This window comes from Tinamus guttatus, unplaced genomic scaffold (genome assembly GCF_059628265.1).
Source record: "Tinamus guttatus ecotype Peru unplaced genomic scaffold, ASM5962826v1 Tinamus_guttatus_pri_ptg000510l, whole genome shotgun sequence".
Taxonomy (NCBI): domain Eukaryota; kingdom Metazoa; phylum Chordata; class Aves; order Tinamiformes; family Tinamidae; genus Tinamus; species Tinamus guttatus.
This window is the reverse complement of record NW_028289044.1, coordinates 2,922,036-2,946,290: the sequence shown is the minus strand read 5'-3', so window position 1 is coordinate 2,946,290 and position 24,255 is coordinate 2,922,036. Positions and strand designations below refer to the sequence as shown.

At 42.4% G+C, this 24,255-nt stretch overlaps 2 protein-coding genes across 2 annotated transcripts; both read right to left on the bottom strand.

The window, feature by feature from the left end:
- Window positions 1-2,946: 2,946 nt before the first annotated feature.
- UQCRB (ubiquinol-cytochrome c reductase binding protein) lies at window positions 2,947-7,195 on the bottom strand. The gene is made up of 4 exons (XM_088533646.1): window positions 7,141-7,195; window positions 6,117-6,188; window positions 4,421-4,587; window positions 2,947-3,190 (listed from the first exon to the last, which is right to left on the bottom strand). Exons 1-4 carry the CDS (start codon window positions 7,157-7,159, stop codon window positions 3,113-3,115), a joined length of 336 nt encoding a protein of 111 aa, XP_088389772.1. The 5' UTR covers window positions 7,160-7,195; the 3' UTR covers window positions 2,947-3,112.
- A 1,759-nt stretch (window positions 7,196-8,954) lies between these two features.
- MTERF3 (mitochondrial transcription termination factor 3) lies at window positions 8,955-23,946 on the bottom strand. Its single transcript, XM_010221546.2, has 7 exons — window positions 23,606-23,946; window positions 21,749-21,901; window positions 20,618-20,807; window positions 15,540-15,687; window positions 13,972-14,043; window positions 11,358-11,519; window positions 8,955-9,207 (listed from the first exon to the last, which is right to left on the bottom strand). Exons 1-7 carry the CDS (start codon window positions 23,934-23,936, stop codon window positions 9,013-9,015), a joined length of 1,251 nt encoding a protein of 416 aa, XP_010219848.2. The 5' UTR covers window positions 23,937-23,946; the 3' UTR covers window positions 8,955-9,012.
- Between the last annotated feature and the right edge of the window lie 309 nt (window positions 23,947-24,255).

The following is a 24,255-nucleotide window of genomic DNA, read 5'->3' as shown; positions in this document are numbered from 1 at the left end:
AAGGTTTTCAAAACAGAAGTCCTATAGGATTGATTATACTCCCGCCAACACCTGCAGTATTTGCTATGCGAACAGAAGAATACCAAAATTTTTAATATTCTTGGAACTATTGAATTCAGACTCAGTTTGACTTCAGTTTCTGCACTCCACACTTTGGCAGATCTAGCCCCGAGCACCATACACTGAGAATTTAGCAAAATGCTCAGAAAGCTTCTGCAAAAAGTCTATACAACTTATTCAGTAACATGGAAGATCATTACTGAAAGAAGCAGGAAAAAATCCTGCTCTTCGAACAACATCCTATTTCCTTTTTTACCTGATTAGCTTTTCTTCTCCAACAATTTTTCTTTTTTTTTTTTTTTCTCCTCTCGTTTTGATCACCTGATCGTAAGGTTTTGCTTAAAATGATGACAACTTTTCAGCTAAAGAGCTCATTGCTGCTCATCCTGTGCACGGCCTGCACAATGAATCCAGTAGGATCCTATAGATCCCTGCACCAGAGAAGCACAAGTGCTACGAGAAAAATCATTGAACTGCCTATTTTTTTGCCAGTCCATTTCTTTCCATCACAGATATTTCCATCCCAGACATTTTTAAGAAAAAATACATTCACAAAGGGAAACCACATTGACCCTCCATCACTAGTGAGATCCAGACCTTTCATTTAACTGAGACTGTGTTTCAATTAGCTACAATTAATGCTAGGAGCTTAGTGCACATGTAGGATAACAAGGGACCATGAAATAAGAAATGTCCTGTTTTTTTCCAACTATTTTCCAGCTATTATTAGCCAGTAACAGAACCATTCAAATCTCACCTCGCATATTCTAGACAAGAGCTTGCAGTTTGTAACACAATGCTACAACTCCTCCAAGTTCCCAGGTCCCCAATATCCCTCTGTTAAACCTCCTTTTTGCCTCTTTGACTAAATACCTCAAAAATACAGAAGAGGAGGGGAAAAAAAAAAAAAAAAAAAAAAAAAAAAGGTATTTCCTAACATTGTTCTGGGAAACAGCCTAGCAGTCTTCGCTTGAAGGTCTTCATCAAACCTCAACAGGCTGCTGTACACTATGTGAGCTCAAAGCTAAAAAATAACAACTCCACATGAGAAGTATGTGAACATGTCTAAATGTGAGCTGGCAAACAATCTTAGCTGGGGTTAACAGGTCAGCTTTGACAGCTTCGCCTTCCTTCCACCCCAAAAGCTGTTATACAGACCACTTGAAAAGATTAATTCTGCATTTTGTTTTATTAACTTCCACTATTTGCTTCTGACACTAAACATGTTAAATTAGAGGATAAAGAGGTCAGTGATTTCAGGTCAGAATGTCCTTCCAAAAAACTCAGGCTACTTTAAAGTGTTTGACACCAGCAAAACCCTTTTCTCTAACCAAAGATATTTTTGAAAAAACGCTTTGAAGCACAAGTATCTTAATCCAAACCTGTAGTCAAATAAGCAGATGCTCATCTTTCTGCAAAATCCTACCTTTTATACAAGTTTGACAGAGATGTTTCCAAGTGCTGAAGAAATGAGATGGTCCACTAGATAATGAAGTATTCTAAGAGATAATGAAATAGTACTGATTCTCTTAGAAAATAAAGTATTCTAATAATTCTATACATTATTCGTGTGAAATGTTCCGGTCCTATTCAGGTCTCAGAAATGTGTGAGAAAGTCCTTCACACTAAGTCCACATATAAAAAGGTCTAGAATATTTCAACTGTGAGATTTTACAATAACCTTAAGTAAAAAAAAAAAAAAATAAAAGATTTTCTACATTTACAAGGAACTGAAGGTGACAAAAGCAGCTTCAGGTTCTAAAGGAAGCTTCCCTTTAATTTCTGAATCAATATTGGTGATGCAGCTATTTTTGCAATTTTTTTTAATCATGCCATGCTATGAAGTTTGAAATAGAAATCTGAACAAGGGACCTCTCTATCCTTTTTACAAATGTAACTGAGTGAAGTAGATGTTAAGATTACAAACAGTCATTAGCAAAGCTTAAAAAAAAATGCTTCTTTTCAAGCTTTAACCCCAGCACACTATCTTACAGTGCTAATTCAAACTATAGGCCTGGTTTGCTCTGTATGTATGTAATCATTTCTTAACTCCTCTACCTTATGTTCTACACGTTCTTGCATTTGGCAGACAAGCATGTACTTCCCCCCCAACCAACCTCCCACTAAAAACCAAACTTGTAACTGTCACACAAGCTTCTTGCCTGGACTTTTCAGTTGTGTGTAGCACAAAGCACCAAAGGCTGCCTCAAAGCTATCACTGAGCTATGGAAGACTCCAAACTCAATGTCTGCAGTAATTCCTGGATGTAACTGAATTGCTTCTGCATTTAAGCAGAGACTGAATTCCATGTCTGTCTCTAATGGCATTAAGCCTGTTAGCCTGACAGATTAAAATACTTCAAGCCGATCACTGTAAACAACATTTTTTAGGCCAGGAATCAGATAACCAAAGTTTATTAATATTGTGGAAAGGGTACTGCTTTCACCCTTTAAAAGGTTAGACTGTCTCAAGACCCTGAAGTGAGACAGTCATTATTTAAGTGTAATCCACTACCTTTTATACCACATGCATTGTTAATGCTCAAAAAGTGTAACAGTTCCTGAATTTGGGACTAAGAAACCATTTATGCTTGGCACTTTTATATCTGCTTAGATGCACAGAATATTACATGCTGCTGCCTCGTGATTTCCCCGTAACCTCAATTCCAGTATTCTTGTCTCCACAAATGAAAGGTGATGAAAAAAAAAGCATCTCCTCTTATAACCTAACAGAGACGCAAGCATAAGCAGCCCTTGACCTACCCCGCCAGCTGCTGGAAACAGCTGTACTATGAAAAACCATGAATCAAGAAGCTGGAATGAAGACTGCATGCCACTGTGGTAGGGTAACATTAGCTTGTTAACATTTACCAAGAAGCCTTCCAAGTAGATTTTATACTTTGATATATTTATTTTGCTTGGATGAGCAGATTCAGTGAACAAGCTGAAATATATCCTCCCTCAGCCTCACATTTGCATCTGGTAGACAACTTCTATAACAATGTTCAAAAATATCAGAAAGAAGGGGATATTTCCATGAAGTAGTTCAATAGTTATTTCTTGTTCCATGCTTCTCTTTCAAGTCGTTCACGAATTACTTCTTTTAGATAAGGTTCAAGATAGCGCTTATCCTAGGGGAGAGAGAGGGAAAAAAAGTTACATTATGAGAGTGACAGAGCCCTGGAACAGGCTGCCCAGAGAGGTTGAAGATCTCTTCTCTGGAGATCTTCAAACCCGCCTGGATGCCACCCTGTGCCACGTGCTCTAGGTGTCCCTGCTGGAGCAGGGGGTTGGACTAGATGATCTGTAGAGGCCCCTTCCAACTCCAACCAGTCTGTGATTCTGTGATTACAGCCATGCCCAGAATCAACTAACATCTCTGGGGATTAGTTCGCTCTCATTCCTCTTCAGGAAAAAACAAACACAAAAATCGCCCTGCTTACTAAAAGGTAACCTTAACAAATTAGCAATGGTTGCAAACAGCACGTGATAATTCCTACTGCCTCATGAACATCAAAAGCAATGGCGCCTTCAGCGGTGCCTTCAGAAAGCAGGTCCTCTTGCCAAATATCCCAGGCATGGGGTTGAGGAGTCTCATTAAACTGCAACTCCAAGGCATCTAAGTGACTGCTGGACTCAAACTACTAAACCCACAAAATAAATTAATGCATCTGAATCGGGGAAGACTCCAAGACGTGAAAATGTACAAGATCCACTTTATTTAGAGCAAAGGCCAGCAGAACTTTGCTCTCTGGAAACTAATTCTGCATGTTATCTCTAAACACCGTTTCCTAAACACCATTTCAAGAACATTCAACAGAAATCAGCTTTTTTTTTTTTTTTTTTTAAAAACACTCACAAATCAATCTGCTGTTCAAGTAACTTAAACATTCAGTTGATCAATGCAACAGTTATCAAATATAACAAAGGTTTTCACTTACGTTGTTATTCCTTGGCATTCTTATGAATAAAAGCTTTGGCTGAAGATTTTCTCCAAATTAAGGTTAAGCAAGAGCTATTTGGTAAGAATTTCTAATCTATCTGCAATAGATCACCATACCTAGCAATGCAGAAGTTTCATTTGATTACAAACCAAATTGGCAGGACTGTGATTTTTAATTTAAGCCTTTGTCATCTTGAGCAAAGCATCCTAAAGGGACCTTCCATTGCAACATACAGATTTATAAACAGGGATCAAAAGTTCTGATCTTCAAAGGAATCCCATTAGATACGGAATGAAATATTTACTCATTACGAACAACATGCAGGTATATACCTCCCTCATATAGAAAGTCTCAAAGAGAGGTGCACAGAGGTGCTATTTAAGGTCTCCCCCCACCAAAGACACTCTGTGAACTGACCTCTTCGTATTTCACCCACTGATCCTTTGGAAGGATCTGGTGTTTCAGACTCAAGTCAAGTGCTCTCTTCATGCGAAATATTCTCTCGTTGTAAACGGGTTCCGGAAGCCTCCTCAGAGCTTCTTTTACATCATCATCTTCATACAACACATCATCTCGCATCAACCCTGTAGCAGCAAGATTTTACAGCATCACTAAATAAACACTACTAATTAACATTTAAGCTTAACACGAGTGTTTTAATGCAACATTGGAATAACACTAAAAATACAATAACAGACCAATTCAAAAGAGAATCACTACTTGCTGACAGAGAATAAGCTGACTTGCACACACATTGCTTACTTCATGTTGTACTCTTTTAAAAATGAGCAAGAAAAAGTGTGTATTTGTTTCAGTGTGTTACATAGCAGTAATCTAGCCTGGGTATGAAGGGTGCACTTACGCTGACCAAAGTTAGACCCCTGTGTTTCAGGTGACTGCCTAGGTTAAGGAATTAGAAGCATTCATTACACTGCAGTCACCTAAGTAGCTGTGACTACTTTAGCATCAAGGATCTATTCTCTGAACCCCACTGTGCAGACTGGCAAGATCTCCACCAGGCGTAACCAGCTATAGAGGCCTGAAGTCAGATATTTTGGACCAAGTTTGTTTTCCTATGAAAATACAGTTACTCTGGGAAGAAAAAAAGTAGCTTTCTCAAAGATAAAATATTTTTAAAAATATATTTTTGGATATTAAGAAAAGGAAAGGTTTGTTTTGTTCCTATAACATTCTAAGATAGATGCAGATTGCAAGAATACACATAATGGCTCACGGATAAAGGTCTTGATCTTGTGTGACTGAGCTAGCAATAGTGTCTCTTTAAATATTCTTGAATTCTTTTTTTCCCTTTTTTTAAAAAAGTTTACACTAGTAAATATGCAGTTTATTTATGTATTTCTCTTGAGGTTTTTATTAACATTCAAAGAAAAGTAGCAAGTACTAATAGCTTCAATAATTTTAGCAGACAGGTAAGAAAAGGGCCTAAACCAGCTGCTGTCAAGACAACAATAGGGGATTAAACTTAGGCCAAAAACAAACAAGAAAAATGAAAAACTTCACTTTTCCATGACAGATCTACAAAGTAAAAACCATCCAGGCATTCTCCTTTACTTAAGGAACAGTTTCTACAGCTCCTTCACCCTCATGCTGCCAGGGAGACATCATATGAAGTTACAATGATAAAAAACATAAAAGCTTTTTCCCATGATGCAGAGGAGGAGGGAATGAGAAAGAAAAAGTATCCCACGCAGACTGACTGCTACCAGGGGAAAGCTGCATTTTAAAGGGCAGCCTCTGGAGAGCTAATAAGAGTATAAGACACCACCAAACTTGACATGGTAGGGGGTGATTTCCAGGCTTTCAGAATCTCCTTTATGAAAATAAATAGTCAACAGCTAGCTCCTGTTTAACCATAGTTGCTTCACTGAAAATAAAGAGCTAATACTGAAGGAAAAAAAAAATTCTTACTAGGCAGCAATCACAAGGACCGAAGCTGTTACGAACTTGTTTTCCACAACCAAAAATAGTGGCTGGTTTCAACAAAGAATATTCAATAAAGAATAACATGTTAAATGAACACGTGCATAGCAATTAGACTCAAACGAGCTGGCAGGAGCCTGTGCATGGGTCCAGCAGCAGGCCCGGGACCTACCCAGCTTGTTGAAGCCGGCCGCGTTGTAGTACCACTTCCGAAAGCTCTCGATCAGGCGGCTGCCTCCTGAAACTGAACGGCACCGGTTTCAGTCCACGAGCAGGACAGAGCTCAACAGTCACACGCGCGAATACCCCCCGACGTCCCCCACACGCGGGGACGCGCCGCTACGTCAAGTCCGCGCTACACCCACCGCATCTGACACTGACCGTGCGGCATAAACACCAGAAAGTAAAACAATTCAAACCTCTGTTTCCGCTAAATTTTGACACTAGACCATTCTATGATCTGGAATGGTGCCAACAGCCCAGAAACAGTAACAATTATTTTAGGATTTAAATCCTACCTGGGGTAAGAATATAACATCTTGAGAAAGCTAAAACACCCTGCTTTTCAAAACAGCCACCTCTAACAACAAATTTCATAGCTCCCACTGTGTTGCGCTCTGACTTTGCAGCCATCAAAGTATGTCATTAACTTTCCATCACCTCCTCCAGTTACTTAATATTATTCTTGGGCTCACATCTCCAAAACCTCCCCAAGGCAACAGCGGGAACCTCAGAAAAACGCCTGTTCTAGAGACGACGGCCACGGCGATAGCACATCTGTCTTTTCTCGGCTGCGGATGCTGGGAGCAGAGGACACAGCCGGGGGTTCCGCCGGGCACCGGCCAGCGCGGCAGTAACGCGGTGCCCGGAGAGGGCCCTGCCCTGGGCTCAGCTGCCTCGCAGCGCACCTCGGCAGAGCCGCGCTCAGCGCAGCCCCCTCATGCTCCCCGCTGCCGGCACCCAGGTTGGGAGCACGCCGAACGCGCGGCCTGGGCGCCAGCAAGGACGCCCGGCCCGGTGCCCTTGGGAAGCCGCACGGGAATAAGGCACAGCCCGAAGCCCGCTCCGAGCCCGGCGGAGCCCCGGACGGCCAGGCCAGGCCAGGCCAGGCCAGGCCAGGCCAGGCCGATGCGAGCCCCGGTGCGATGGAAGCCCCGGTGCCATCCCCGACCCCACCACTGCCCCGACCGCCTCACCCGGCGCCCTCGCCGCCATCTTGACCTCGGAGGGGCGCGCTGCCTCCTGGGTAACGCCGCCCGTGCCGCCAATGGCGGCCGGACGCACGCGCATGCGCACCAGGCTGCGGGAGAGTGCGCCGGGGGCGGCGCCAGGCGCGGGGTGGGCGGCGCCAGGCGCGGGGTGGGCGGCGCCAGGCGCGGGGTGGGCGGCGCCAGGCGCGGGGTGGGCGGCGCCAGGCGCGGGGTGGGCGGCGCCAGGCGCGGGGTGGGCGGCGCCAGGCGCGGGGTGGGCGGCGCCAGGCGCGGGGTGGGCGGCGCCCCCACCGAACCCGCACTTTCCCGCCTCTGTCAAGAACAAACCAGGCTCCGCGGCCCTTCCCGCTCAACCTCGGCTCCTGTTTCACCTTAAAGCACCAAAGTATTTGGGAGGACTTCCCAAAAGCTCTTCTATCCTCTCCCCTATTTCTCTTAGCATGTCTATAAAACCTCTTTTTTTTTTTTTTTCCCCCCCAGAAAAAGGGAAAGGAGCAAGAGCTTGGCAGAAGCTCACACATTTAAGATTTCAAGGAAAGGGGTTAGTTCTGACAGCAATCATGTTTCTGTTTAAACATGTTAAAGGAGTTAGTAGCCTAACCTCTAGGACATTAAAATATTAGATGTAATACATTTTGAATCATAACGCCATGTGCCATGGTGATAGCTAAAGATGCAAGAGCAGGTCTGGAGAAAGTAACTGTCTTTAGCACCGTGAACTCCCACACTATGCTATAAAAATATATTTTTAGATTGTTTGAAGATTCTACGTGCTTAAAGCCTTAATGTGCTTTGTGCTTTAATAAGGTGAAATATCTAAGCAAATGTCTTACATACTAAATAGAATGCATCTTATCTAAGAGCAAGGCGGTGGGAAGGGTTCGGCCATCGCATCTCAGACCACCACTTTACATGAAATTTGTTAGGCATTGCCATCAACAACATTAAGCTTTCAGAAAAAGAGACATTTTCATTAAAATACGCTTAAATTCAGATGACAACATCTGGATTTAAGTTTCCTGAACTATTTTAACTGAAAGAATGGAAACTTCTAAACAATAAACTATTAGGCAGTTTGCATTTGGATTGTCTCTTTTTTTCCACTTTGTTCAAATACTATGAATCATTTCATAATTCTATATTAATATAATTTACTGATAACATTAACCACATTCAATAATCTTACAATTCCTAACAGTACCAACTACTTCAGTTAAAACTGAACAAGATAAATTTGTATGGCAACTTGTATACCAAAGCCACATGAATCCCATGAGAGATGGGGCAAAACTACCCTTTTCTTTCCCTTGAGGAGGCAGAGATCAAGTTATAAAAGTAAAACCAGACACACCCCTGAAACCTACAGGAAGTCCTTTTATATATTCATTTTTATCTAGATTCAGTTTGCTGTTTTTCTTTGTATTTCAAACAAAGTTTCATCGTACTGCTTGTAGGGTAGTAAGTCCATCAATTGGCCTCATAAAAAAGCACCCTTGTTAGAGGCTGTTGTTACTGGTCAGTTTTTCACTCTCCCAAAGCTCTGAAAGAGAAAAGTAGAAGAATCTACCTTAATTTACCTTTCTGTCAGTGTATCATTCACTCTAAATTAAATAATGGCATTCACTTTCAAGGATTACATCAACAGCAAACAACATATTTGCTTAATCCCTGTGAAATACACACTTTAAGTTACCATAATGAACATTATTCTTAGCCATTACGCACCACGGATGTTCCATAAGCAACAACTTAAATCAGTAATTAAGAAGCTAAGTGACCATAAAAGGGAGTAGCTTTATATTATAAAATAAGTTTATTTCATACTTTCAGTTTATTCCTTTTTACATGCGTTACTAATTAAAGTGTTTTTAAGAATTTTTCAAAGTCCTGCATTGAGGCTTTGGCAATCTCTGTGCAGAAGACCTCATCGGGCAAGGACACCAGCTGGTGCAGAGAGATGTAGCTGGGTTGTGCTGGGTCATACTGGGCTCTTCCCAGGAACTTAAGAAACAAATGTCTCTCTTTGATTCGCAGCAATCTTGAGTTGAAAACCTAAGAGAGAAAGAAAGAAAGAAAAAGGAGAAGCTTTAGACAGTCTAAATTTCAGAATGTTGCAAATATAAAATAGCAACTGTTTTCAGACAGCCTGAAGTTTTAGCTAGAAAACAATCTGGATCTTTTGCCCTCATTAAGGTCAAAGATCAGAAAGAGGTTAGAATTTAAATCATGTTATATTGAAATGGGAACTTGGGGAACAATACAACTCTTGAGCACAACAGCCTATAGGCTAGCAGTTATTTGCATTATTTTTGTGTGACCACAGCAAAGAAAGAGGAGAGGAGCCATTGAGAAACAAGGGGCAGGAACACCTATGCATTTTACATATAGATGGAAATACTTCTTTATGTAGTCCTTATGTAGCTTTAGATTGGAATTACGGAGAGGAAACCGAGAGGTGACTGTATGCCCTAAGGCAAAACGGTGAGTTGCAGAGCGGCAACAGAGGAAGCAAGGGGCTGCCTCTCTGCTGCTAACAGAGTCAGGACACAGAATTCACTGCTTCAGAACCACCCCGGCCTTCAGCACAGCAGCGTTTATCCTTGAAGCCATCTGCCACCACCAGAGCTGCGCTCTAAAGCGAGAACAACAGTAAGGAAACCTCGACAGAAGCCGGTGGGATAAACCTGAAAAGAGGGAGGTGTGGGGAAGGCCACAGGAAAGCAGGTGCCGTGCAGCACTGAGGCACAGCGAGAAGCCTCACTGCAGAGCTAGAGCTCTGCTCTCTGTGGGCAGCACAGCTGAAGAGAAAGAGGCTGCTCAGGAGCTGATGATAGTGACAACAGGAATTGTGGACAGAGTGAAAGGAAGCGTTTAATAAAAAGGGAAGACAGCACTAGTGAAGAAAGGACTATGTGGGGATGGACACAAACCTGAACTGGGACTGAAAATAAAACTCATTTTTCCTGTTTGCATTTAAGGGCGGGTCAGCAAAGGGATGGGAGAGAAAACTTCTCATCCCTGCTCACAGACTTTAACAGTCTGTGATGATCAGCAGCTGTAGCAGCAGAGAAGACCTGACAAAATATACCCTGGGTGCCTCTTATTTCTGGTATTATTGTCCTTCAGGTTGTCGGCCAGGCCATATGGCAGACTGAGCTGTAGTAGTCCATTTCTGAAGCCTGCTGGATTTGAGGAATGAAAGGGAAGGGCAGAGAGGTGTCTGCAGCAAAAATGAGAAATGGAGGCATCTCCCCCCTCACCCCTCCAAACAAAGAGGGCAGCAGTAAAGAGTGCAGCCCCACAAAGCCAGAGCAGCACAACTGAGAAGGTGGGCAAAGCGAGGCACAGACTGGCATTAAAAACAAAGACACATGTATCAGATATCAAAATAATCAAAATCCTGCAGAGCAGTCTTACTTCACCATAGAATAAATCACTTTTTTAACCAGTTAGATACTCTGTAAGCTTTCCTTTAAGAAAGTTCTTGCAGTACTAAAGGTGCAGCATGTGCTTTATTTTAAAACCTTTTAAAAGTTACTGGGTGCTACACAAATGTGACTACAATTAAGTGACCAAGTCTTTCAACCTCATTTGCGAGGCAATAACTAAAATGAGAAAAATAAAGTGAAAAAAAATCTACCAAGTACCTATCAACTATTTTCATTCCTGGGTTTATTATTATTTTTTTTAATCAAGCCTTTGCAGTAGCAGAGTCAGTGGGAATCTCAGTGCCTCATGGCAAGAAGCTTCTTTTCTTGCCTTTGAACTATAAGGTGTTTTCAGATTCCAGAATCTGAAAAAAAATAAATTTTAACTAGGCAAATATGAGAGAGAAATGTTTATAAATGTGCTCTCTAATGAGCTTCATATTTTCTTTCTTGTCTCTTACCTAGGCATAAGGTTTGAGTACAAGGAATCCCTAAGCAGGCATTAATTTCTCTTGTATGACTCCTGAAGGGATCAGCCTGATTCCTGCTGTTAAAAACAAACACTCTCCACGCTGGAGTGCATGAAGAAACTTCCCAACCGGGATTTACAACAGTTGGTGAGTTGCTAAGAAGAGTTATCCAAATTAAAGTAATAGTCAGACAAGACAAAGAACCCATGTTTTCTAAATATAGTGAGGATCCTCCTTTGGCACCAAACCAGTAAAGCACTTGCACACACAGGACCTACAGTTTATTCCCAGATTAATAGCTCACCTGAGGAAACTGAGTAAGCAGATTGTGGGGAATGCCCATGACATTGTGTAGATAGTCAAATATTTTTCTGAGCTTCTTTTTGCTTGAAGTTAAAATCTTGGGGGTTTTAAACATTATGTGTTGAATTTCATTACGTTGAAAACCGAGTTCAATCTGACATACCTGCAAAAGAGCACAGTTTTATCTTCAGAAGGCAGCGATAGCAAACTCTTAAAATTTCAGTTTATTCTTTTTACTTTTATTTGCAATTTCTAATCTATTAAAGTCTTTTTTTTACTATTATTAATGAGTATGATTTCAATCCAGCAGTCTTAGACATGAAGCCCATCCAACATTTAACAAAAAAAAAAAAAAAGAACATGTAGAATACCTGGTATATTCAGTGTATTTTACAGTTTGCTAATGCCTGAACTGCTTTTTCAGAAACTGTCCTGACTTTAATTACATTTTCCGAAAAGGAAAATCTAATATTTTTTTTTTCAATAAAGTCGGGAATACTTCTCCCAAAGTGCAGCTCATTGAGCTGCAGAGAAAGGAATTCAGCAGACAAGAGTGTTTGCCTGGCAACTCATTCATTTCTTCTCTCCTCCAGTGACATTTATAAGCAGCTTGTTCTTAGTTGTGAGGCCAATGTGCTTGCAGTCAACATGACCAGGCTTTCAAATCCAACTTAGGTGCTTCTTCAGTTTGCAAGAAGGTGGTATATTTTGTTTGCTCACTTTGATCTGCCAAGATTAAAGCTCTTCTCCTCGACTGCCTGGCAAATGCCAAAGGAAGGGTTTGGTATCTGGGTTTTAAGACTATCTTAGGACTTCCAGGCCTGCACTAGCGCTTGTTTCTAGGGATGATTATATTCAAGTCTTTCAGCTACTGGTTCCTCTTCATCTGCTTTGCAAATATTTGCTTATCACACACACAAAAACATTAATAAGCAGATACCAGTGGAGCATAAAGAGATGTTTGTAGAGAGAGGTGTTTTTCACAGCTCTGAACTGGCAGTCATAACTCGCTACACTGAAAACAGAGAATAAGCCCTGATGCCAAATCACTGGAGATAAATAGCTGCCTCTACCGTAGGCTTTATTGTGACAAGTCTCTTGAGCTTTCTACATGCCTGAATTCCTGCTCTGCAAAACAAGACCACAATAATTCTCTCACTTGACATGTGGCTGGAGTGTAAGTGACCTTGATTATTCTCAATTTGACTGCAAATTATTTAATGTTCAATAACATACGGATATCCTTACTGTGCAAGCCATAGCCATGTTCAGACAGCTGATTCCTAGCACAGACAATAGGAATGCAAACTTCCCAATTCTACCGTATCAGTGCATCTCTAATTGCACTTGATGAGCCCTTTAAAGGATGGAATAATCTACCCCCGAGCTCATTTAGTCCACGACTGGTATCTTTTGACAATCAATGTCAATTGCAGCAGTTGTTTCCAGTCGTTTCCAGTTGTAACAGCCCACTCAGAACGAGGGATACCACTGGATCAGTTTGGAATTGCTGCTGGCACATGCCTTTTCTTGCAGACTACCACTTTCCCACCACCAACCCAGGTGGTGGAATTGGGAACACACAGGGCAGAATCCTGATCAAGTCTGAGACATCCAACCTCCAGAGAAGATGGAGCTTTTAAGTATCAGTAGATTTCAATAGTGAGTACCCCAAAAATCTTTCCCCTCTCTCCATAACATTTGTTAAAAATAAGAATTTGCTAGTTAGACAAGATAGTTGCACAGAACTAAGGGTCTTAAAAACACATTCTTTATAATATACTGAATCCCCACCCTGGGGAAACAATGTTCATTAAAAAGAAAGCACTATTAATTGGAACAGCCTGGTGTACTTTCCAGTCTCCTCCCTTACCACACACACATTCCACATTGTAGGATTCCTAGTGCTTAATAGTTTCAGAGCAGTAAGTCTGTCTGAAAATTATATATTTTAATTCATAGTTACGCATTATAGGATAATGGGATTTCTCAAATTGTTACACTACATCATGCTGTTTGGCCTAGCTGGCTTTGCAGCACGATAATTAAAGCAATACACAGTTACATTTTCAAAAGAAAAGGAGTCCCTGTGGGTTCAAAGTTATTTACCCAACAGTTGTTAATAATGACCATCTGCTATCAGACAATAGGTGTCAAATGCACATTTTGGCAGACTAGCTACCTGTCAAGAGAAAAATAATTGACTGCACATTTCTTGCTCTTAAATCCTCCCAGACAATCCAAGTTAGCAAAAAAACACAATAATTAATTTTTTTAAAAAAGGGAGGAAGCAGGCTCTATTTTTCACTCACTGTAGAAAAATGGGTAACCATTTGTGTCAACACACAGCAGCTTTCAGCAGGAAGGCCTCCAGATGAAGTTTCTAACCTACATCAGACTAGAAGATAAAGTAAGATATTGTTCTTTGTGTGCTGCAAGCTTGCTGTAAGCCTCCTACAGAGGAAAAAAACTGGGTTCAACAAAATGCTCTAAGTTATTTACATATTTACATAATTTTTTTTTTTGTACAAGATTTTCCTACAGGAAGTTTTATCTTCTGCTGACACTTTTTAAATTTTTCTGTTTGTTTTTTAAACACTTACTAATAAGCTCACCTGTATGTTTTCCTTTACAGGTTCTAATTTGCCAGTCAGTAACCTTGGAAGACGAACAACCAGATCCTTTGTCTACAATTAGAAAAAAAAATGTATTAGTGAAAGCATGTCTGTGAAACAGTCTCTGAAAGATACAGATCTTGTATTAACATTTTATTTTTGCTGATTTCTAATTCTAGTTGGGCAAGAACTTTCCCTTGTGCTCTGTTTTATCTCAGGCCCAAAGATGAGTTTTGTATAAAACAGCAATCTAATAAGAAGCAAGAAGTTATTCAAATGTCATGTTCCATTGAGACACAGAAGAAAAAAAAAATTATAGCTAATGTGAAACAGTTGGGGAGAGGGAATAAAAGCATCCCCAAAAAGCATGAAGTAGATTGAAGTGCCTACTCCTCCTCAGTGCCTAGGGTCATTTCTTCCTTAAAGTAAAGGAAACACAACCCAACAGAAGCTGTGAAAATCTTTTTTAACTACAGTATTTTATTTCACAGAATCACAGAATGCTTAAGGTTAGAAGGGACCTCTAGAGATCATCTAGTCCAACCCCCCTGCACACACAGGGTCACTTAGAGCACGTGGCACAGGACTGCATCCAAGCGGGTTTGGAAGATCTCCAGAGAAGGAGACTCCACAACCTCTCTGGGCAGCCTGTTCCAGCGCTCTGTCACCCTCACTGTTAAGAAATTTTTCCTTAAGTTCCTGTGGAACTTTTGGTGCTTCAGTTTCTGGCCATTACCTCTAGTTCTGTCGGTGGCCACCAGTGAAAAGAGGCCAGCACCATCCTCCTCACTGCTTCCCTTGAGGTACTTATAGACACTGCTCAGGTCCCCTCTCAGCCTTCTCTTCTCCAGGCTGAACAGGCCCAGCTCCCTCAGCCTCTCCTCATAGGGCAGATGTTCCAGGCCCCTGATCATCCTTGTGGCCCTGCGCTGGACTCTCTCCAGCAGCTCCACATCCCTCTTGTACTGTGGAGCCCAGAACTGGACACAATTTCTCTACCTCGAGTTTGGTTACACAATAATATCATGGTAATATTAGAAATTGCCCCACATCTGCAGAACCCCAGGAGTACTGGTAGTCCACCCTGACTGCAAGATAGTGGCTAAACACCTCACCAGAGCCATCTCCGGCTTTATCTGAGCAAGTCCAGGTAATAGAATACAAATTTTCACTTGGAACTTGTTAATTAGGGGCATCAGCAGCTATGGCAGGAGAAACAACTAGCCCTTCCCACATATTCCAGGAAGTGAAATCCTCAGGAGGTCCCAAAGCAGAGCGCTAAGCACTGATCGTGGCAGGACAGGACACCCAGGGTGCCTCTTGCCAAGCTGCATGTGTGGACGGACACGGCCCTTGCTCACTACGCTGCTCTCCACTGACAACTGTAGTGTGTGGCAGTACCCTGAAGAGATGAGAAGCCCGTTAGTTTTGCAGAAGTTAAAGAGCTGCTTGCTGTTTTAGCAGTGATTGTATAAAAACGTTGAAGGTTGTCACAAGGCCCTGTGTTGCAGGGCCTTTCTACTGTCACTGACAAAGTACCCCGAATCTTTGGTGTGCGTAGCCTTTACCTTTGTGACACTGAGGCCAAGTTCATTTTTGAAGAAACCCAGTCTGTTATCCAGTCTTTCCACTGAAAACAACAGCAAATACGGAGCTCTCGAGACCATCTGAGCGATTTCTGCCTTACCAAATTTTTTTGATTTTAGGTAAGCCACTCTAGGAAAAAAAAAAAATCCAGTGATGAAAATTTTATTGCCTCCATTTATTCTGTACTTGCTTAAATTCCTCAGTGATATCTTATAAACGGACAGATGTTCTAGCACTAACATGCAACTCTGCCAAAAATAATTAGGAGGGAAAATCTGCAGTTATCATAAAAGCAAAATATCACCTCTTCCAATTAATTAGAAACAAAATAAACCTTAGAGCATAATGTCAAACCTGAAGACAGATTTCAATTCCTTCCAGCTGTACCTAAGCAGATAACTATATTAACCTATGTTTAACTACCAGCCTGTCTCCTAGACTGCGAGCACATTAACAGATCATCCTGGGCTAGGGACATGAAGATACACACAGCCTTTTGCTATTTTAATGAATTCCATTTCTACTGCTGAAAGAACAGAGCACTATACCTCATACAGCTCTGTTTTGCCAATAGCACTGGAGCAGAAATATCATACAATGCCATCTGTAGAGACACCATCCAAAAAGACATTTCCAAATCACTTGAACTTACTTTTGTTATAATAGGTCCCTACTTTCAGTTACTGGTCCAAGGATTTGGTTACAAAACATCTGGTTGTCAGAATGGTGAAGAGCTGATCAAGGTTTTTATGCTTAACAGACATTGCTTTCTTTCCAACTCAAGGCTTTTCCCAAACTTTGTCGAATTTAGTGAAAGTGAAAACCTATTTTAAGTACTCCTTGCAGATTATTAGCATAAGAAAAAAAAAGAATGGCAGCAGGATGGGAAATAACACAGAAAAAGCAGAGAACCCATGTATCATAATTAAATATATATATATATACACAAGCATACTATACTTCGGTTTGAAGAGGTTCCTTTGATTTAGATAAGCAGAAATGGAGGTATCTGTTTCAGATGGGCTTAAGACATACAAGAACTGATTTTATCTGACAGTAATTAGGATACTAAATAGATTGCAGAATGTTTTGTAGACAGCCAGCATAAGATGCTTGCTCTTGCAATGAGGGGAAAAAAGGGGGCAGGAAGAGGGTATTTTTTTTTTTCTGAAATCCCGAAAAGCAAGAAACCAAAGAGGGATGGCAAGATTGTGACCACCTGACTCCAGAAACGGGTATATGGAGGAGACACAGTCAGGGGACCAGTTCAGCGAAGCTCTGTGACAAGCCCCAAAGTGCCACCACGAGGGCTGGTCCCCGCTGTGCTCGGGGCCAGCAGATCCCCAGAACACCTTAACTGTTCCCAGCCACCGTCAGCACCACCACGAAACACAGCAGCTGCTGCAGCTGCACGTACAGACGCTGGTTTGCAACTGTCAGAATTGTTAAGAATTATGGAATGTTGGGACTTTTACAGTGTTGATCTGAAGTCACACGCCAGATCTATTGAAATTTGTGTTTTGTTTCCTGGCAACATGGAATCCGCAGCAATAAAACATTCCAGAGTGATGTAACCAATACCACGTCCATCCGTTCTCAAGTGCTTATGCAAAGGTATACTCAGCTTTCAGAAGGCAGCTCTGTGAGGCACATTCACTTTAGAGCCTCCTGTGCACCCTCTGCAGCAGAAGCTCACTGTGACTTTGCAGGAAAGCATTCGTTAATGCCAAACACACACTCACTGAAATCAATCAGCAGAATATTCAGAATAAATTGGATTGCCCCGTTTCACTAACCAGACTGTGCCACAGGACAGCCACTTGATAGCACATCTGACTTCACAGGAGAATTAGAACTGTATCGCTGAAAAACAACAAAACAAAACAAAACACCAAACAAAAAACCCCCCAAAAACTCCCTATCACAATTCAGAAAATCATGAAGAAAAATATAAGCAGTTCAGACAATCTGTATTCAGGGTGCTTTTTACTGTCACTTTTTTGCACATATTCAAAATGATAAAGATTCTTTTCAGATGCTTTTTCTGAAAGACTACTTACTTCTACATAGGAAGATGGAAGAAAAAGGTAAAGAAAAAAAAAGGTCAGGCCTATGTTAGGTGTGAATCTCTAAATGTGCCTATTTCTCAAAAGTTGTATTTTCAAATTTCTGTCTTGGCAGATATTGCATACACAGCTCTTTGGGCTTTTTTATATACTGAAGGTATTATTATTATTATTATTTCATTACAAAGAACACTTAAAAATAGCTGTTCTGAAAAAGAAGACTGTTGCATTAATGTGAGCTTGTGAGCTAATTTTTAAGAATAACAGTCCATTCTATTTATAAAATCAATGTACCTAATGAGAGCATGAATCAGAAAAATGAAAAACATGAAACAAAAATAAATGAGTATCGGTGTCTAAGTGTAAATATGTAAATAGAACTACACGGCAAACAAATATAAAGAAATATAAATTGGTAAAAGAAAAACTAAAACAACAGTATGTCTGAAGGACAGCTTAGCCAACCAACCAACCCACCTCCTCCTTGCAGGTGGAATCTCATTAAAAAAACATGCAAAAAAAAAAAAAAACCCCACAACAACTGGAAGGCGCAAGGGAACCAACAGCCACGGCTCCAGGCCTGAGGCCTCACCCAGGCTAGGCAAGCACAGCTACCCCAGGCACTGCTGCAAGAACGGCCTGGCGTGAGCCCCCTGCCCAAGCAGCTAAGTCCTGCACCCACGTGTGCCCAGACACAGCGGTGATGGGTCACTTCTGACACAGGAGGACGGAGAGCTGATGTCAGGAACATCTCACACGGTGCCAGGCAGATCAACATCTCAACATTCTTGTTTTGACCATCATTAAGCCTCCAATTTAGAAGCAGCTTTATAAAATTACCATAAAATTACTCATACCAGTATTATCCAGTTATAGTTCTACATCTGGGCAAACAAAGAATTGTTAATAAAATAACTGCCATTAAAGAGAAAGCCTCCCTCCTGCTGGGAGGCATTAGCAGGCAGAGGCAGAGGAAGAGCAACACCATGAAGCAGCCTGATTCAGGCAACACTGAAGACCATGAAAACAGTAGCCAGACTTCACTCAAATTCAGATGCAAATCACATCACTTAGAGCCATGCTACTGAGGAAGGAGGAATATATGTATACATATCTAATTTCTTCAGCACATATTTTCAGTTTAAATGGCCCTTATATTCAGAAGGCAAAATTTTCTGTCATTAGGAGTTCCTTAATTAGCTGCATTAACTGCAATCTGCACTACACAGCATCTAGACTTAATACCTTAAAAAACAGTGGTAGGAGGGAGCTATGCAGAAAACGAAAGCAGCGTTAGTATTGCCAGTACAATGGGAAAGCAGCTTTTTTCCCCCTCCTACAGTCTCAAAATAAACACCTGCAGGCACCATGACTTGGTTTTTAATAAATAATTCCACTCTCAAAATAGAATAAGCTTTAAAAACAAAAACAAACAAACCAAACCAACCAACCGAGTATCTTTTGACACTAAGTGACAGTCTAATGTCACACAGCTGGGAACACACCAGGAAAAAAACAGTTCATGAGTGTCTCACGCTCTGTTAGAGCTGGAAAACAGAGGTGTGGGGGAAGCGGAAAATCATGTCTACAAAACCCACTCCTGCTGGTATAAGTAATGACAGAAAAGATCTCTTGTGCTCCTCTTGCTGCAGAGCTCACAAGATACAAGCAGACATTTCATTTAAAAGAGCTGTTCTAAAACGTGATGACTGGCAAAGGGTAAACACTACTGCCAATTATCAACATTTCCTGTGCAGCACTATATGTACAGTCAAGCATGACAGTAAATGAGGGGTTAATGTGGATCTTCACACCGTTAAGCCTTGGGGACCATCATTTTGGGAGCAAAGCAAGCAGCCAGGCTGGCAAGCTGCTTTTCCTGACTGTGGCAGAGACAGGGCTCAGCCCCGTTAGCTTAAACTGCCCATCTTCACCCCGATGCCACCAAGGAGCATCTGATGGGAGAACACATCCTGCTGCAGCATAAATATTGGCATGTGTGTACATCCAGAGGGAGGGAATCGTGCGGAGAAGCAGCCGTCAATATTTGTGCCTCCAGACACTGCGGACAAGGAGACTTGTTCTCCAGGTTCCCTGACCCTCCTCTCCCGTGCAGCAGCAGAAGCTCCATCCAGGCACGCGCCACCTCTCTGCCCTTTAGCTCAAAAGCATCCAGGCTCCTCAAAACGGCACCGAAGGGGATGGAGCTGGAGGGCGTAAGCGCCAGCAAGGCTGGTGTTGATCAAGGCATATTACTCTTCCTTCCTCATCCAGAGCACTACTGATGTCTCCCACTGTTCCTTCTATACTCAACCAGGAGCTGACACAGCCCCTGCCCCAGACAGCTCCTCAGCTGCTGGAACAAATCTGGCTCTTCAAAACTCTCAGCGATCTTCCCATTGCCACCCACCCTACTGCATAGTTTAATTAAATAACAGCACATGGCAAGTGCATGTACAGGGGTGGCTAAACAGTCCCACATCCAGGAGTTTAGCACATTTAAGTAGTAGACCTAACATTCTTCCAAACACATATGTAAAGATAGGCTAATCAAGATGTGAGATGTTAGGTACTAAGTAACCCAGAAGCAGTCTCCTTGCTAATTCAGGTCCAAGCTGCCACCAAAAGTGATGGTCTTATCCCAGTCTTCCTCCTTCCTGAAGTATGTTCCTTCTCATCCTTTGCATAGATGCTAACAGTACAGGGCCATATAGCACCATGCAACTGTTTGGTTTGACCAAAACTTACACAGAAAATGTTGTTAGTGGTCGATATTCAGGTGGATCAGGGAATTCACTCCAACTCACTACGCAACCATGACACGTTAATGGGAAGGGAAGCCATGGGAAGGGAAGCCACGGGAAGGGACTGAAGCCATGGATCAAGAGGGAAAGAAAACAGCAGCAACACAGATTTAGACAGGCTTAAGCCACTTGTTAAACTAGATCTTGAACCAACAGGTTTAAGAGCTTGGCACTATTTTAAAAGCTTACCGGGTCTCTAAGGCTTCCAGATCTTCACCAAGAATGAATGGATTTTTGGTCAGGAATGATCCCAGTTGATTGTCTTCTACACCCACATCCTTAAGAAACAGAAGTATTTTTTTTATGTCTTTTTCAAAGTCCAAAGTCAGTAAGAGCTGGCCTGCCTTTTGACGTTTCTCCACCTGGGATAAATCAACTCCTACAACAAAGAGCATCAGACATTATTTCAATTATGCACAGGTAGTATTTCCTACAAATATTTCAGAAAGGCATGCTGAAGTTTATAGGGCTGCTCCTTTTTTTTTTTTTTTTTTTTTTTTGCACTGATTTAGCATATATCGCTTGCTCAACATCGCAAGGTCACTTTCCACAATACTGCGGAAAGATTCAGATAAAACATGGAAACTGTTTTACCTGCTGCAAATCCCCCATGTGAGCAATCAAGCACACTACAATCTGCCACTTGCAGAGATCTGTTTTTATTGCACAGAAGTGCAAGAGCTCCCAAATCCATCACATAAGCGAACAGTCCTGAAGTAAATACCGTTGGTTACTGGCTCTCACAAAGTGATTGCTAATGGACTGGTTCAGATTTCCCCACTCTCTTTCTGATATTTCACTGCACTTTTGGGAAAAAGGAAGGGGCCAATAGCCTCGATCCCAACTAACCTTCTTGTGCATTCCAAATGCTTTTTGCTGAACACTAAGGTACTCTCCCATTCCTTCCTTCTCTCCTTCCCAGTTTACTATACCCCACTTTGGAGGCTCTGCATAGAACAGCTCTCCCTCCTTCCTGGAAGAGAGAGCTGCAATTTCACTAGCAGCAAATGAAAACATCCTTACTCAGACAAAAAGAAGAGAGACCAGTCAAATCACTCCAGGAACTCTCTACCCCTCTAGAAGTGTGGGAGATGCCTCTTTCCAGCACCTACAAGACTAAGAGCCTACCTTGTCTTCAACTAAATGGCTCTGCTAGTGAGTCATACCCCCTCCTCTTTCCATTTACCCTGCACATCATTGCACTGCCCTTCCTGGCTGTAGATCACTGTTCCTCCAGTTTTCAAGTTCTTAAGGGAATCAGTAAGCTCAAAATGCAAAGCACTAGGTGTAGGCTAACCACCTAAACAAAACCACATATACCTAGGTGCACGAGTTTTGTCAGGGTTTCCGAGTGGTCAACATAATCTCGGAGCGTGGAAGACTGGAAGGGAAGAAGTGGTTTTGCAGTGATCTTTACAGCTTCTTCCTCAGATATCTCCTCCAAAGCAGATGAGGGTTGGATGTCATCCCAGTCTAAGAAATAAAGAGGGAAGAGTCAGATGCATTTTGTGAAAGGCACAGTCACTTCTCCCAACACGAGAGATGTCTTCAGTTCCATCTCAAAAACACAAAGACATTCTGCAAGAACAGCCAGTATGTGGTCATTTGAAAATACATGAAAGCATCAATTCTGCCGCTACTTTGCAGTCCCAAATGTGTCTCTTTCTATACAAGCTAAAAGTCTAAGTTTGTCTCTGCCACATCTCCTTGTCACTGCCTATCAACTCTTGATCACATAACCAAAACTGAACTTAGTTCCCCAGCAAGCCTGTTTCTTCACTGATCACTGCAGGCTACGGATCATATCACCCTTGTGAAAAGCAGTCTTCTGTGTATCTTCACAAATACATTCTTGCCTGATCAAAAGTTACTGCAAAATCGTTTTCCGTAACACCTGCTTCTCCTTCTGAACCAGATGCCTGAATTGCTGTTGTTTTAACTTTCAAGATACTTCACACTGATCTCCTATTGAGCAATCTCTGAGATGAGTGTCTCAGATGATTCCCACCACCTCTGACAGTTAAAAGAAACTTTCCTACTCAAGGAAAGCTCCATGTCCTACTCGATAAGGTATTCCAGATGAGCACCGTTATGTTTTTTTTTTCCCCCTCCCTCAAGTGTCTAAAGCCACAAAACTCAATCCCTTTTCTTTTTCTTAAAAACAGTCAGCTTACCTATTCCAGGAGCTCGCAGAAGCTAGATGAAGTTTGTTGTTCTGCAGGCTGACCCACGGTATTCACCTCAACTATTAAACCAGCAACTAATCAACAGCCCTGATTATAAACTCTTTAGAATGGGAATTTTCTCTGTCCTTAGCATAACGACTAGGGCTTCCAAGAGACAAGGGTAATACTATTCCTTATCAAAAAGGCAAAAATAAATTACAACTGCCACGACAAGCTCTTATGAGCAGGAAGAATCTACTGTACCAAAGCAAACTACACAGAAGAACTGTCAAGAGCCATCACCACAGAGGTTGAGTTAGCCTATCTTTTCCTCAAAGCTCCACTAAAAAGGAAAAACCGTAAAATATTTTCGGTGACATTTACCCCTTAAACAGCAAAAGTCTCTCTCTAGGAATCCATATGGATATGAAATGTTTCCTTTAAGCTGCTGAGGTCCAAATCAATATACATCAATACCCTCTTTGGTAGCACAGATGCACTGTTTCCAGCTTCACATCCTTCAAGCTTCCTATTAGGAAACAGATCTTAAGAAAGGAGCTAGCAATCATTTTTCTTCCATGGGTAACAACACACCCACAGAACTGTTAGTCTGCCTGCAGACAACAATCTGGCACAAAACCAAACTGCACTGCAGGTGCAGACATGTAAGAGCTGGCTGCCCTGGCAGTTCTGGCGGCCTCCTCCAGCCCTGCTCAAAACCCCCTTGCCCTTCCCCTGTACCAGCACCAGCAGGAGAAGTGGCCAACACTGCACGATGCAGGCAGGGGTACAAAAATAGCAGCTCTGAGCTGCTGTTCCAGGACAACATTTCCACCCAGCTGATTATCATTCCAGCCCTGCTTAAAGGCGCTTTATTTCCTAGAGCTACCACAGGTTGCATTATGCATAGGACTAAACTGAAATAAATACTCTAGTTAACCAAGGTGAAAAAATGGGGCAACGCTCAACACCTGATTTGTGGCTTCAGAAGGGTATTCCTAAGGCCTCTTACCTTCATACAGCACGTCTGCATTCAGGTCAGGGATCGTTTCTGCTTTTTCTTGTTTCTGGTCTACCTGTGCAGCCAAAGGGCTTTCAGGAGACTCAAGCGACCCATCCTTGGAGCCATCAGGCCGAGCACAACTCTCTGCAGATAAAGGCCTGAAGCTCTGCGCTTTCCACAGAAAAAAGCCGTTTCTCGAGGGCAGCAAAGCCGGGGGGCAGGACACTTGACACGTCCGTGTTTTGCTGCTGTGACTCCTCAGCCCGTGAGGAACTTCAGGCGCAAGGGCTCTCGTCAGCAAACACCAGCCCCGGGACAGCCGGCGAGCCCACACCGCCATCTCCACGTCAGTAGGGCATCCTGCTGGAAAAGACCCAGGAATAGAGCAAGCTCTGACCTCACATGGTCTACAGGAGCCTGTGCATCAGTTACCCAAGCACTAGAGCGGAAGCTACCAGCTACAGAACCGTAAGGGGCTACAAATACGGGACAGGAGGGGACAGGCCGGGACAGGCCGAGCAGAGCTGCTCAGGCCTTTGCGCAGGCCGTCCTCACAGGGAGGAACTGGCGCAGGGCCCTAACCCCGGCCTCACCGGCCGCCCCAATCCGGGTCCGGGTCCGGGTCCGGGTCCGGGTCCGGGTCCGGGTCCGGGTTCCGG